General features: G+C 40.1%; 1 protein-coding gene across 1 annotated transcript in view; it reads left to right on the forward strand.

Moving 5' to 3' along the window:
* LOC103773473 (neurobeachin-like protein 1) overlaps nt 1-13,740 on the forward strand; it is a gene marked incomplete at its 5' end in the record, with an annotated part of 27,352 nt that extends 13,612 nt beyond the window's left edge. The window contains 14 exon segments of the mRNA XM_008940841.1: nt 1-70; nt 1,350-1,459; nt 2,028-2,145; nt 2,822-2,919; nt 3,255-3,371; nt 3,940-4,029; nt 4,982-5,091; nt 5,702-5,874; nt 6,340-6,438; nt 8,254-8,366; nt 9,057-9,218; nt 10,273-10,421; nt 10,962-11,097; nt 13,639-13,740. The exon segment at nt 1-70 is cut by the window's left edge and continues 36 nt beyond it. Of these exon segments, the coding sequence (XP_008939089.1) occupies nt 1-70; nt 1,350-1,459; nt 2,028-2,145; nt 2,822-2,919; nt 3,255-3,371; nt 3,940-4,029; nt 4,982-5,091; nt 5,702-5,874; nt 6,340-6,438; nt 8,254-8,366; nt 9,057-9,218; nt 10,273-10,421; nt 10,962-11,097; nt 13,639-13,740 (1,647 nt within the window).
* Nucleotides 13,741-14,027: the final 287 nt, after the last annotated feature.

Consider the following 14,027-nt stretch of genomic DNA (forward strand, 5'->3'; position numbering starts at 1 on the left):
AACCCCAATGATGTCAAGGAGCTCATCCCAGAGTTCTTCTACTTCCCAGAGTTCCTGGAGAATCAAAATGGTAAACTGACAGCTCAGGATGTTCTCACAGGAAACTGTTCTTGTATTCTTCAGGAAAGAGTTGTTACAACCACTTGTGAATGCTGTGGAATGCTTAATATTTAAGCTTTATAGTGTGCTTGTAGATATTACTTTAATCATCATGCTGGCTTCAAACAGCTTAATGAAGACACCAGTTGTGTTAAGCAGCAGCCTAAATGTTTCAAATTCAGACTGGGGGCTCAAGGATAGCTAAAAACACTGTTATTTGGCTAATGCTCATTTGGATCTTTGAAGAAGTTAGCAATAGTTAATGATTAAATAGTGAAAGTTAATACAAATTAATATTCTTTTTAATGCATTCATTGGGTGAGAGTTTGGACACCTTCAAACATAGGAGAACTTTTATCTGTTCTAGGCAACCAGCATATTATCTGCTTGCTATTGTTACCTTCCAATGCAGTGTTGTCACCTAATTTTCTGGGGGCTTAAGGATAGCTAAAGAGGGTGTTATTTGGCTAAAGCTCATTTGGATCTTAAGAAGTTAGCAATAGTTAATGATTAAATAGTGAAAGTTAATACAAATTAATATTCTTTTTAATGCATTCATTGGGTGAGAGTTTGGACACCTTCAAACATAGGAGAACTTTTATCTGTTCTAGGCAACCAGCATATTATCTGCTTGCTATTGTTACCTTCCAATGCAGTGTTGTCACCTAATTTTACAGCCATATAAGCAATTTAGAAATGGATTTATATGTTTGTGCTGCTGCTAATTTAGTCTGCTAGCTACAGTCTACCAGAGTTCAAAGTTCTAACTACTGGAAGCAGCCAAATCATGCTTTCAAAAGTCATCCAAGTGTTTAGAGTTGTTCTAATGAAAGCTGGTGAGATTTAAGACTTCTTGAAAGCCTTAATTCTACAATCATTTAAACCTGTAAATAACTTCATTCTTAGGAATAACCTAATTGAAATGTTTTGGACTCTTAATTGTGGAAAAATGAAGCAAAGGCAGATGTGTTTACAGATAGATGTGTAAATGATTAATGGCACTTTTAAGTTTGGAACTTCAGCTTCAATGTCATTTAGATGCTTTGGACAATTGTTATCCTGTATCATTTAACATTTTAAACATTTGGAGCAGAACTCAGTGGTAGGATTACTGGAGATTTACATGAAGAATTTTTTCAATATGCTCCCCTTGCATTAAGAAAAGAACACTTTTTAAATCTTTATTTAGAAGTTAAGATGTTTGAAATATTTTGTAGTGACTCTTCAACATTCTCCAAATTATTCACTAGGTTTTAACTTGGGTCAGCTTCAAATATCCAAAGAGGTGGTAAATGATGTTATTCTCCCCAAATGGGCCCACTCCCCAGAAGACTTCATTTATAAACACAGGAAAGCTCTGGTAAGGTGTTGTTTATGTGTGTGAAATAATGATAAAGAAATTATACCTACACATTGTCACTGTGTCAAGTGTGAAATAAAGGAACTACATTCAAACTAGAACTGTGGTTACAATTGGCATAACTGACAGTTCTAATGGTGCTTGGAAAAGCACTGTGCATGTCAGTAAATGCTGAAGAGAAGAAAAGAGAGCCTGAGGGTACTAATCATTGAGAGTTTGCCCTAGGAGATAAAATGTGGAATAAGGTGGGTTTAGGTGATGAGGATTCCATTGCTTATTACAGGTTATTCTGTGTGATACTAGGGAACTAGCAGCTTCCCTTCCCTTGCAGAGTTAATTTCAATAATCTAAGTGTACTGCTTCACTGTATTAATTCTCCCTCTTACTTGGCAGCTACTGCCCTTAACACAGAAGGATTTTGTTATGATTCTGCCCTACACATTGCTATAGACCTGGTTTGTGGATACTCTCAGTTTAGGATTTAAATCTCTTTCACAGAAAACAGCGAACACTTTAAGAAGTGGGCAGTACTTTTCCTATTCTTACAGGAACATTTTATTCCTTCTAGGAATCTGAGTATGTTTCTGCCCATCTTCATGAATGGATAGATTTGATTTTTGGCTACAAGCAGAGGGGACCAGCTGCAGTGGAAGCTCTCAATGTGTTCTACTATTGCACTTATGAAGGTACAAAGCAGTGTGCTCTCCTGGAACTGGCTTCTGACCTGGGGGGACTCAGTGTTAGACAGAAAACACTTGCTCTGTGAGCATGCCATGCAGTAGCATCTGGCAAGGCAGCAGAATTATAGATGAAATATGGCAGCATAACTTGGAATTTGTCATTGGATAATCAGAATGTTTGATAATTTCATCAGACATTGTGAACTTGAGACTTTAATATGGACTTTTAAAAAGGGGGGCTGTTCTTGTTGCTTTTCTATTGTTTCTAAAAATTCTTGAGGATTTTTGTTAGCTTCTCATTTGCTTGCTTAAAAGCACTTGTGGAAAGCAGTTTCTTGTGGTTTAGGAGTCAAGTTGCTTCAAAACCACAGAAACAGGAGACAAATTCTAGTCTGTCCATTCCAAAAGTGAATTCTGGTTGGCTTTTGTGTGCAACTTCCTGCATGCATGAAGCATATGAAATTTGGTAAGACAAAAATCTGGATTTCTTGCACTTACACTTAAATTTCCAGGAGCAGAGTGGCAGTGTTTCAGATTGTGTGGAGGCTTTTCTGTGATAGAGTGATAATGCTGCAATTAGTTTGCAATGTTTTTTGACCATATCAATTCTCAATAAATTTTATTATAAGGCTTATGTTCTTTTTCCTTTTTTCTATCCTTCATTTTTCTGGTTGTGATCCAGGTGCTGTGGATTTGGATGCTTTAACAGATGAGAAAGAAAAGAAAGCTTTGGAAGGGATGATAAACAATTTTGGGCAAACTCCCTGTCAGCTGCTAAAGGTAATGCTCTTTCTTCCCTCTGAATCAGACCTCTGTGGCTAAATCCAACTGAATTACAAAGGACTCTTGAAAAAATTAAAACACAATTATTTGTATGATAGTGGTTTGTAATTTGAGGAATATTGAGGCTTTGCAACATTGCCATTTGTAGAGGTCACACTGATGGAAATTTAATTTCTTTTGAAAAATGATATTCTAATTTGCCTTAAGAAGGGAAATTAGGTGCTTAGGGGTCTATTTTCCCATTGATTGCCAACAGGATTCTGAACATCACATGACTTGAACAAACTAATACATTTGTCTAATTTGATATTCCTTCAACTGTTGTCTCCTAGGAGCCCCATCCACAAAGGCTGTCAGCAGAAGAGGTAGTGCAGAGACTAACCAGAAGTGAGACCTCTACACTGAATCTCTTCCAACACCTCACTGAACTCAAGTCATTCTTCATAGAGGTAGATGTGTTACTTGAAACTGTTTAAGCTGAAATTTCTGATGTTCTTGAAACAAAATGTCACCACCTAGCTGCAAAGGAACTTGCTTCCTATTCAAAGGAAATATTTTAAGATGCAATTTGTGCAGAATGAGCTCTTTTAGTTGGCTTCATAGAGGTTGAATCCCATAAATGTGTGTCTGCTGGCTGCTTGTGTGGGTCTTGTTTGAGTATGGAGTTAGCCACCAGACCAAGGAAGTTAAGAACATCCCTGGTGGTATTTGAGGGCTCACTGGACTTGGCAGCAAAACTCAATGAGGACAGAGCCAGAGTTTCATGTCTCTTTGTGACAAAGCATAACTCTGTGGACTGAGTCTACACCAGGGCCTTACTGTCCAAGTCTGCCATGATTAATGGCTCAGTGGTTGGACTTGATGATCTTGAAGGTCCCTTCCAACCTAAAGGATTCTATGATTCTCTATGATTCTATAAATGAATTCCAGAGTCCTTGGGTCTTACTCTTTGCAGGTTCTAGATTTGTCCTTCAGCTCTTGGGTACAGCCAGGCCAAACCCCTGTCCTTTCTCCTAGGGGATCAGTGATGGTGTGCCCATTGTCAAAGCTGTTGTCCCCAGGAATCAGTCTCGCTCCTTCATTTCCCAGGGGAGCCCAGAGATCTTGGTGAGTTCCATATCTCCATACTCTTCAGACTGCAGACAATCTTTTTTTTGCATACAGCTTGTAGAGAAACACTTCTTAACTCTTCCTGTTCAATTGTGTTCCTTTAACCTGTGGTGAATATCAGCTCTAGGATATTTGGCTTCTGTGGAGAAGCCAGGCTGGTTTGGTGAGTGATGTTTAGGGGCTGATGAGACATGAGTGTATGTTGTAGCAAGATGAATTGTCAGTTGTCCACTTGACTCACTTCCATGGCAGCAATTGGTGCAGCCAATTGATCTGCACACTGGCTCCAGTGCAATAATAATGAGGTTTTACAGGAAATACTTTTTTTTTCCCCCCCCATATTCCTATTTTGTAAGCCAGGACAGCAAGTTTGACCTAATGTGGTATGTGCACGTGTCATTTGGAGTCTGGACATCTCTAAAATTCTTTTTTTTCCCTAAATATCTAATGAAAAGAACCTTGAATATTTAGATTCCTTTCTTACTCTTTCATCAGTAGAACTGTAGTACATTTTTTAACACTTCTTGTGTTAACATGTTAACTGTTAATGATTGCAGTTTCAAAAAAGAGAAGCAGCTTAAACTAAATGAATTTTAATAAAGTTGAGAGGGTTGGGGGTTGGTTGGGGAGGTTTTTTTTTGTTTATTTGGGGTTTTTGTGTGTCTGTTCCCCATGGCACTTCTCTGACCTACCTAGAAATGGAACATACCCTGCTCTACCTTGGTAATAATGTAACATGGATTAACTCATCTAAGCTGGACTTTTTTGTTGTTATTGTTAATTTGTGAAGGGAGAAGTGTGTGGTTTTTTTTTTCTTTGTGGTAAATTCAGAAGAAGCCTCTGTTGGATTTTGTGCAAGCTCAGTTACTATCAAAGGCAAGCAGAAAATCTGCCTCTGGGTTTCACCATTTTGTTTGTTTTTGTTGTTATTTTCTATCAAAATTTTTAGGTAACAGCAAGTCTGAACTGCATTATTGGAACTCATGGCTGGCTACCTTATGATAAAAATATCTCCAACTATTTTACATTCATCAGAGATACCACAGTGACAAATCCCAAGTAAGCAAACAATAAGGAGAGGTGCAGAGGAATGCACCTACAGCAACAAAATGCAGCAATTGTTCCCCAGTCAGTGCATTGTGCTGTTTTCATTGGCTGAGTTTTCACCTAAGAATGCATCATCTGATGTTCAGTAATATTATCTCCAGTTCTTAATATTGTTCTGGTAAAGAGTTATGGAAGTGGCATTTTGAGGTTCTTCATTCTTAATGCTACCTCTAATTATTTATTGGATTATCAAGCCTAAAAATTAATCTTGGAATCTGAGACAGGCAGTCTTCAGACTTCCTTTCACTATAGTAGAAGTATATGTGGTGGTTTTGTTTCTTTTTTTTTTCAAAGATTGCTTTTTTCTTTAGTTTTCTATTACTATGGACATGAGTTATCCCTACAGATTTAAATTTAAAAGATCTAAGGTGAAATCTTGCTTTAACTTGCTGTGACAGTTAGTTTTGCCATGGATATTGCAGGGCAGAATTCACTTATTTTTTTTTATAGATGCAGCCTCTTCTGTAGATGGAATTTCTTATTAATTTTTAGGGCTATAGGAAGTGCAAACTACATTGATTTCAGCTAAGGCTGCTCTTAACTGCTCACCCTTTGCTTCCAGAACACAACGCAACATGAGTGGCCCCTTTGCCCCAGGCCTGGAGATCACTTCTAAGCTGTTTGCAGTATCTCATGATGCAAAACTGCTCTTCAGTGGGGGGCACTGGGACAACAGCATCAGAGTGACATCTCTTACAAAAGGCAAGCTGATTGGACAGCACATCAGGCACATGGGTGAGTAACTCTTTGTTTTGTGAAGTGAAAGGGTTTGTATTCTACCTTGGTGATCTTTTTGGGAAGAATGTGCACTTGGGCAGGCAACCATAGCAGCAGAAGAACAGGAGAATATTTCCACCATGATTACATGTAATTACTTGGGCATGGCTTTTAGTCACTGCACTGATGGTTTAATGTAGCTTCAAAATCAGGCTTGGCTGCTGATTTTAGGTAGCAGAGCTGATGGAGTCAGGTTGGTACAACCTGCCTGTACAATGACTGCATTGTTTAACACAGTCTGGTCAGCTCTTGCCCCAGTCTGGTCACCTCTTACCCCAGTCTGGTCACCTCTTACGCCAGTGGACAGGAGGGTTATTTAAGCAATCAGGATTATTGACACACTGCCTGCAGGTTGTCACTCTGTGGGAAATCAGTCTTAAACAGCTATGCCATAACTTCCTGTTTTCTTTTTTTTTAATCTAGATATTGTCACCTGCTTGGCAATAGACTACTGTGGAATTCATTTAATTTCAGGCTCCAGAGATACTACCTGTATGATATGGCAGATAGTTCAACAGGAGGGTTATTTAAGCATACTCTGCGAAGCAGTTTCTGAATGTTATTTTTTTTCCTGTTTCTTTGTTTTGCTGAAGTGATTTATGGCTTTCTGTCCTTCCAGGTTTGCAGGGAAGGTAATCCATTAAAATTGAGTGGCTTAGTAATTTTGTTACTCCTGTTGTCTTCTGTGTTGGAAATACTCAACTATACCCATTAGCTACTATATAGCAGAATATGGTATTTTAGAGGCACTCTTAAGGATTTCATAGATTATTGTTAGGATAGGCAAATATTATTCTCCCCATTTTGCAGATGGAAGAAGGGAGACACTGTTTGAGGCTACTGGAATTAGTCAGAACAATGTTTATATGTTTCCTGTGTGGGAAATTGTGATGACTACACTGGGAGTCAGCAAATCCAGCACTAGGCTGTGACCTGGATTTGCTCTGGCACGTTAGAATTCTTTAATATTGGTCTTGCACAAGTGGTTCTGCAACACGTGTGTGCTCACACACAAAACATGAGGCCATTTCCATTGTTAAGTGCTTTAAATGCTCATTTCTGGTGCAGACACAAATGGGGTTAACTGCAGGTGGGAGCTGTCAGGCTGTGGACAGTACATTTGGTCAGGTCAAGTCGTTCTTATCATTCTGAAGTCAGCACAGTAAACCAGAACAGTGGTGCATGGCTGCAGGTGGGTTTTGTGAGAGCTGGCTTCATGGTGAGACTATTTCTGATTCTTTCAAGAAGTACTTTGTCAGTGGCCTGTGGTCAAAAAGGTGAGCTGTTAGTGCTCACAACATTATTTTGTATGAAGTGAGGATGAATGTTGGAAATGTTTTAGTTTATTCAGCTTTTCAGCGTGAGTTAAATTATTCTCTGGAGATTCTTCTGTTTAGAATTGCTTTTTCTTAATATTTTTCATCTATTTTTAAAATATTTAATGGATAGATAAATAATCTTGGACCTATTCTAAATTCTTCTTGTGAGAGTTTCATCTTTTTCTTTACAAAGTGGCAGCAAGGGACTGTGTACTGCCACTTCCCTTCTGCTTGTCTGCTTTGTACCTGTATTTTTACACTTTGCTTTCCTGCATGCTTGAGGCCTTCAGGGCTTGGCTGGTAGTCAAATTTCTATTACAAAAATGAGCATAAAGAGTTTTCTGCAGAACTATTTACTGTAGTTTCTCTCTAAGCACAGATGTGGCATGAGAACTGGTTTGAGAATGTCTGTACATGCTGATAGCATGGAACAAAACTAGTAAATAACTTTTCCCTGCAGTCATGTGGGTAAATAACTATTTCTAACAAGCATTATGGCAAGATTTTCTTTGCATAACATATCACTGAGAAGGATTGTTTCCTTAGTTTTCTTTAGCAAATGGAACAGTTGCTGTGATTTTAAGCAACACAGCTTAAAGCTTCTTTAAGCTTGGCTGTGAAGATGGTGTTTAATTCCAAGGTTAATTGTAAGAACTGAACAAGTCCAGGGACAGAGGTGAAGAAAAAGTAGGTGGGTGGAGGCATAAACAACTCCTTTTAGGACTGGTTAGTGTGGTCCTTTCACCTCTGGACATCTGAAGGACCAGAAACAAGTCAGCTGAGTAACCCTGTCTCACATCCACACAGCAACTGTGTGTTCCTCCATTCCTGTGATTTCAAATAGTGCTGCTGACATCAAAGGCAATAAACTGAGATTGGAGTGGGTGAGTTATGCCTTTGGTTTTGGCCTGTCTCAAGTATACATCTCAGCCAAGATGTAGATGCCAGAGATTTATTTTCTGTTTGTCCTTCAGCTGCAAGAGAATGTGTCATTGCCCTTTTTGTTGCTCTCAGGGAGGAGTGCCTGCAGGCCTGGCACCCAAGCCCCTACAGATCCTCTACGGGCACACCGATGAGGTGTCGAGCGTTGGCATCAGCACCGAGCTGGACATGGCAGTGTCAGGATCCAGGGTAAGCATCTCCTCCTTTTCTCTTCTTTGCTGCTTCTCTAACCATAGAGTATGTTTGAAATGGATTAAGCAGAATACAAAAAAATGGGGCTACTTGGTGATTTCTTTCTTCAGCCTTGCACATCAAGAAGATGGGTGCCATCCCTCTTGCTGCCTGCCTAAACCAGGCTGTCTCAAAGTGCACAGCATGGGCCTCAGTTCTCATGTTGTTACTCTGCACAGATGAGCTTCAACATGGGTGGGCTTCCTTGGAGATCTTAAGCTTCTCATAGAAACAATTCTGTGACAGTTTCTTCCCATTTGCCTTAACCTTGAAGCTTCGTGTCTTCCTCATGCCCTACCTTACTGTACTACACTGACAGGTTCCTGAGCTCTGCCTCTGTGCTGCACATAATGCCTGCTCATAGATGACTTCTGAAATGGCTGATTTGCTGCCTCACCATCCCCTCCTGCCCTGTTGGCATTTGTTTATTCATATACCTATAGTCCATAGCCTTGGGGGAAAGCTCCTTGGTGCAGAGTTCAGGAGTCTCGAGCTCCAGTTAAGGGTTTAACTCTGTATTTAAGGGTTTAACTCTGTATTTAAGGATTTAACTCTGTATTTAAGGATTTAACTCTGTATTTAACTACCCTGTGTGTGTTGTGGTGACTTCCCTGCTGAGTGACAGCCTGCTGGCTCTGCTTGCTGCAGGATGGGACTGTGATTGTCCGCACCATTCGGAGGGGTCAGTACGTGAGGACCTTGAGACCCCCTTGTGAGAGCTCTCTCCTGCTGACTGTCCCCAATTTGGCTGTCTCCTGGGAAGGCCATATCGTTGTCCACACCAGCATAGAAGGAAAGACTACTCTTAAGGTACTTAGGTTCATGGAAAAGCTGTGGGGGTTTTTTGATGAAGATTTTATTTGTGAATGTACCTAACTGTAACCTTATTTCCTAAAGTCATGAGGTTTTTTGAGCATGCTGGCTCTGTTTCCTTATTTTTTTTAAATTTAGTTTGTTAGCCAATTTGAAATTTGCTTAAAAGATACAGAACAGATAGACTGTTCTCCTCTAAGTTTCATGAAAGCTTTCAAGCATCTGCAAGGAAGATGTCCAGGCATGCACTAATGAATCTTCCTTGGAGAGCTGCTTTGGAATGGAAAATAGGGGAAACAAGTTCCACTGTGTACAAAAACAGAGGCTTATAATTCTTATAAGTCCTGGTGCAAGATTCCCAGCAACTACACTGATGTTTCTTAGTTTTGAAGAGAGCTGTAAGGTTCACAGTGTAGCTTATTCTGTTTGTTGTGTAGTTGCTTTAATAGGGTAGAGCTGTTAGGATTTCTGTGAGCATGGGAAGTTTCTTGGAAGACAAATTAAATGATGTAGACATGCTGGCTGCATTGGGAAAATGGGGAGAGAGGAGGCTGAGGTATTATCATGCTGGAAGAAATTAAGATGATCGTGTTAGCTGTGTCTTTATCTGTCAAGAATTCATTGCCTTGTCCAGAAAATGCTTCCAGATCTTACTCTGTGGAAAATACACCTTCTGCTTTTCAGTTTGGGGCTGGGAGGAGGCAGGATGGCAGCAGGGCTGAAGATGAGTGCTCTCTTCCTTAACAAAAACCTTCATAAAACAGGGACCTCTCCATTAAATCCAAGGAAGTTTCCAGAAAATTTGGAGTTGATTAGATGGATAGGTTAGACCTTACCATGTTATATCAAGAAGTAACAAGGAATAACTTAGAAAATTTCCCTGCAGGACCTACACACACACACATGGTTCTGTCAGTCAGTGAGGAAACTTGTCACCAATGGTATCTGTGGGATATTGCTCCAGTTTGTTCCTGTAGTGAGTCAAAGATGCAAATAATAGACTCTTAATCCAGTCAGTCCTCTGTGACAGGTTTATTTTTCACCTGTTCAGGATAAGAATGCATTACACCTCTATTCTGTCAATGGAAAGTACCTGGGCTCTGAGACTCTGAAGGAAGAGGTGTCAGACATGTGTGTGACTGGGGAATACATTGTGATGGGCAGCTTGCAGGGCTTCCTCTCCATAAGGGATCTCTACAGGTAAGGCACCACCACTGAGAGGGGATGACTGGGATGGGAGTGTAAGGGTGTGTTGGGAAATGCTGAGTAACTTGAGACTTTGTGCTGGAGGTGGTAGATACTGCTGCTTTTCTGTGTTCCTGAAAAAAAATCCTTTATCATAGAGGGGGAACTAAGATAAGGAGAAAAGAAAAATGAGAGTTTGTAGCATGATCAAGCCTCATGTAGTTCTGCACTGGGTTTTAAACTCCACTTACTGCTACACTCTAGAGCTCCACTGCTCCTCAGGAGGGGAGTGATCACTGTCACCTAGGCAGTCATGGGATTAATGCTACTGTTCTTCAGTAAAAATGTCTCAATCTACTGATGTACCCATCCATACCTTTTTATGAGAGCTCTGTTCTGGGGTGCAATTCCTTAGGAGTTGGAAATTGCAAAGTGGATTCTTGAGAAGCTGTTCTGCAGTGCATCCTGTGGGCAGCAGCTTCAGCTGCAGTGTGATTCATGGCTGTGTGTGCCAACTAACCCATGATTTCTCTGTGTGGTTTCTGTCCATTTCAGCCTGAGTCTGAGCATCTCCCCCTTAGCCATGAGACTGCCAATTCATTGCATTTCTGTCACCAAAGAGTACAGCCACATCCTTGTTGGCTTGGAGGATGGCAAGTTGATTGTGGTCGGTGTTGGGAAGCCAGCAGAGGTAAAACCCACCATCAAGAACTTTCTCTACCGAACAGTGGGAAGCTCATTTATTTCTGCTTTCCAGTTGAGCAAGAGGTCTCCTCTATGGCAGGGTAAATTTAAGAGCAAGTTTCAGTTTTCAGTGGGAAAGAAATAACTTGTGAGACTGCTCTACTGCAATTTCTCATTAGGAGTCAAAGGTGCGTAGGGATCGCCCGTGGGAAGCTCAGCTGGACTAACTCCCAGACTTGATCATTCACATCTGAATAAGCAAAAGTCATAGCAGCTAATCCTTTCTGAACATGCTAGTGTTGTCAGCTGCTTCTTGATGAAATAATTTTCCAGAAGACAATTGGAAACGAAGGAGAGCAAACTACTTTTTTTATGGTTTCTGTCAGATATCTTTTAATACGCCTTGACTGACATTGAGGAAAAAAAACCCCCAAACTGCTACTTTCTGCTAATATTTTCCCATTGCAATGCACAGAGAATCACTTGTGTAGATTCCCAGTATGCTCTGTGTTCCATATGGTGAGTATAAACTTGCTGGTACTGCATATGCAACATCAAATAGGGAGCATCCATCTGTCAGACAGCGATGTCCAGTTCTTCTGGTGCAAAACACAAGTTTTGCTTTAAGTATTTCTTGTTATGACTTTCAAAGGACTTGAGTTAGCCTAAACCTGCTCTTTATAAACCCACCTCTGTTGTGCTGCAGTGGATTTATATGAAAATGTGCTTACCACTTTTGCATGACCTTCATTACATGCCAGAAAAGTGTCTTCATTTAGTTTTCTATTTTAACTGTGAAGACAGAGCAACTTTATTTGCCAGTATTTTAAAATGTTTTAGCTAGAAAATACATAGTTTAGTATTTGGAATGGGCTTCACACAATGGTAGTCTGATTTTGCTTTCAGTGGATGGGGAGGTTTCCACTGACTTCCAGTTGGACAGCTTTTTCTGACTGGAGAGTTGACAAAGAGCTGCTTATGATGTGGTTAAACTTTTAAACAGCAATTTTAAAGTCACTGTCATTTCAAGGCTTCCTGTTCCATAGAAAAGATCTTTTGTAGGCTGAAATTTATGCATGTCATTAGACTGGAGGCTTTTTGTTTTCTCTCTTTTTCAGTTCTTAATCACATCTATTTTTCTAACTATGGAGAAGTGTTGTTACAATGAGACTGTGGGTTCCTTTTATGAATATAGAGGCTTTAAAATGACCTTTTTTCCAGGGTTTTCTGTTTATAATTCAGATGATCTGCAAGCTTAATAGCCCTGTAAATAGATTTTTCAAAAAAAAAAACCAAACAAACAAAACAAGACCAAAAAAACCCACAAACATAAGGAATAATATGTCTCAGATTTTCTAGTTTTTTATAGCAGCAGCAATCAATATATTTAAAAAGCCTGTGTATGTGGGGTATTTGATTTATTTGTAGTTTGGAAGGAATATATGAATTACCAGAATTTTATTCTTATACAGAAGATGGTGTTTTAGTTCTGCCTTTTAGTGGTGATACTGATCCTTAGGGTCAAGGGAGAAACTGGCTGCCTTTAATGTGCACAAAATGAACTGCTGCTTGGTGTTGAGATTGGCCTTTAGTGTTTCTCCATGGACAGTATCTGAAGTATAATGAATATTTTTGTATTTTTAACAATTACCTGCCTGAGATGTTGCAGAGGCGTGGGGGATGATCACCTGCCAGGGTTAATCCTGTCAGCACTGTGTCTGTTCTAGAGCAGTGCTGCTGTGGTGATGCAGTTCTTCAGCAGGTTTCATTTGTGGTGCTGGCTGCTGGGAATTGTGCTGTTAAGGCCCAGATCTCTGTGAAACTGCAGGGGACATCAGCCCCCAGGCAGCTGCCAGGCTGATCACTGCTGCCCAGTCCTAAGCACTGGACTTCAGGAGTGTGTTAAAATGGTTTCTCACAAATCGTTGTCAGGTTGCAGACCTACCAGATGCTGGATTTCATGTGGCCTCTGGTCGCCTGGTAATTGTCTTTAATTCCAGAATATTCAGTATGAATTATTTCTGATTGAAATTTTACTCAGAGCACTCCACCTAGGACCTTTGGAAGACTGTATAAATTTGACACTAGATGACCTTCCTCTCTTTCCTTCATTCTGCCATCACTGCCCTGCATTCTGCTTCTTTTCCTTTTCCCTTCTAGCAATTTCTCTTTGGAATCTCAAAAATAAATGTCTTCTAATTCACTTCTGCTTGACATTGGCCTCTTTTTCTTCCTTCCTATCAAAACAGCAATCTAAATCCTGTTTCTGAGCCATTTGAAGGAGGTTAAATATTAAGTGTGCATTACTTGCCAATATTCTAACCAGTCCCCCTCAGAGAAGGCTGCAGTTAGTGTTGTCTGTTGTTTTTTTGTCAGTCCCAAGGATCATTTTCTGTTTCAAAATGTTTTGTGGCTGTAGTTCTGTTGACACAGTCCATGGTGCTGTCTGCATTTCACCAGAATCAGTGTCTCTGAATTCCTTTTTTTTTAATTTATCCACCTTATCCCTTCCCCCCTCCTTTTGTCTCTCTGAATTCCTTCCACACAGATGCGCTCGGGGCAGCTCTCCCGAAAGCTCTGGGGATCCAGCAAACGCCTCAGCCAGATCTCAGCAGGAGAGACTGAATATAACACTCAAGATCCCAAGTGATTGCTGCTTCTACCTTCTCTCCTGGATTCCAGAAACATGTTTAAGCTTTTGGCCCCTTTAAATGTCTGTCTCAGCTTTCAGGGGCTGGGTTCTTAAAGTCTGTTGAAGATGAGCCTATGGTAGAGGTATAGTAATGAGCATATGTGTTCATGCAAGTGAGCCTGCTTGCTTATTTTTGCTCAGCTGTCTTAACTTTGGTCCCTGCAGAATCCCTCTCTAAATAGCTGCTAAAACTGTGTTTCATAAAAAAAAAAAAAAAGGAAAAAAACCCAAAACAAACAAAAAAA

This window comes from Merops nubicus, unplaced genomic scaffold (assembly GCF_000691845.1).
Source record: "Merops nubicus isolate BGI_N331 unplaced genomic scaffold, ASM69184v1 scaffold9015, whole genome shotgun sequence".
Lineage (NCBI taxonomy): Eukaryota > Metazoa > Chordata > Aves > Coraciiformes > Meropidae > Merops > Merops nubicus.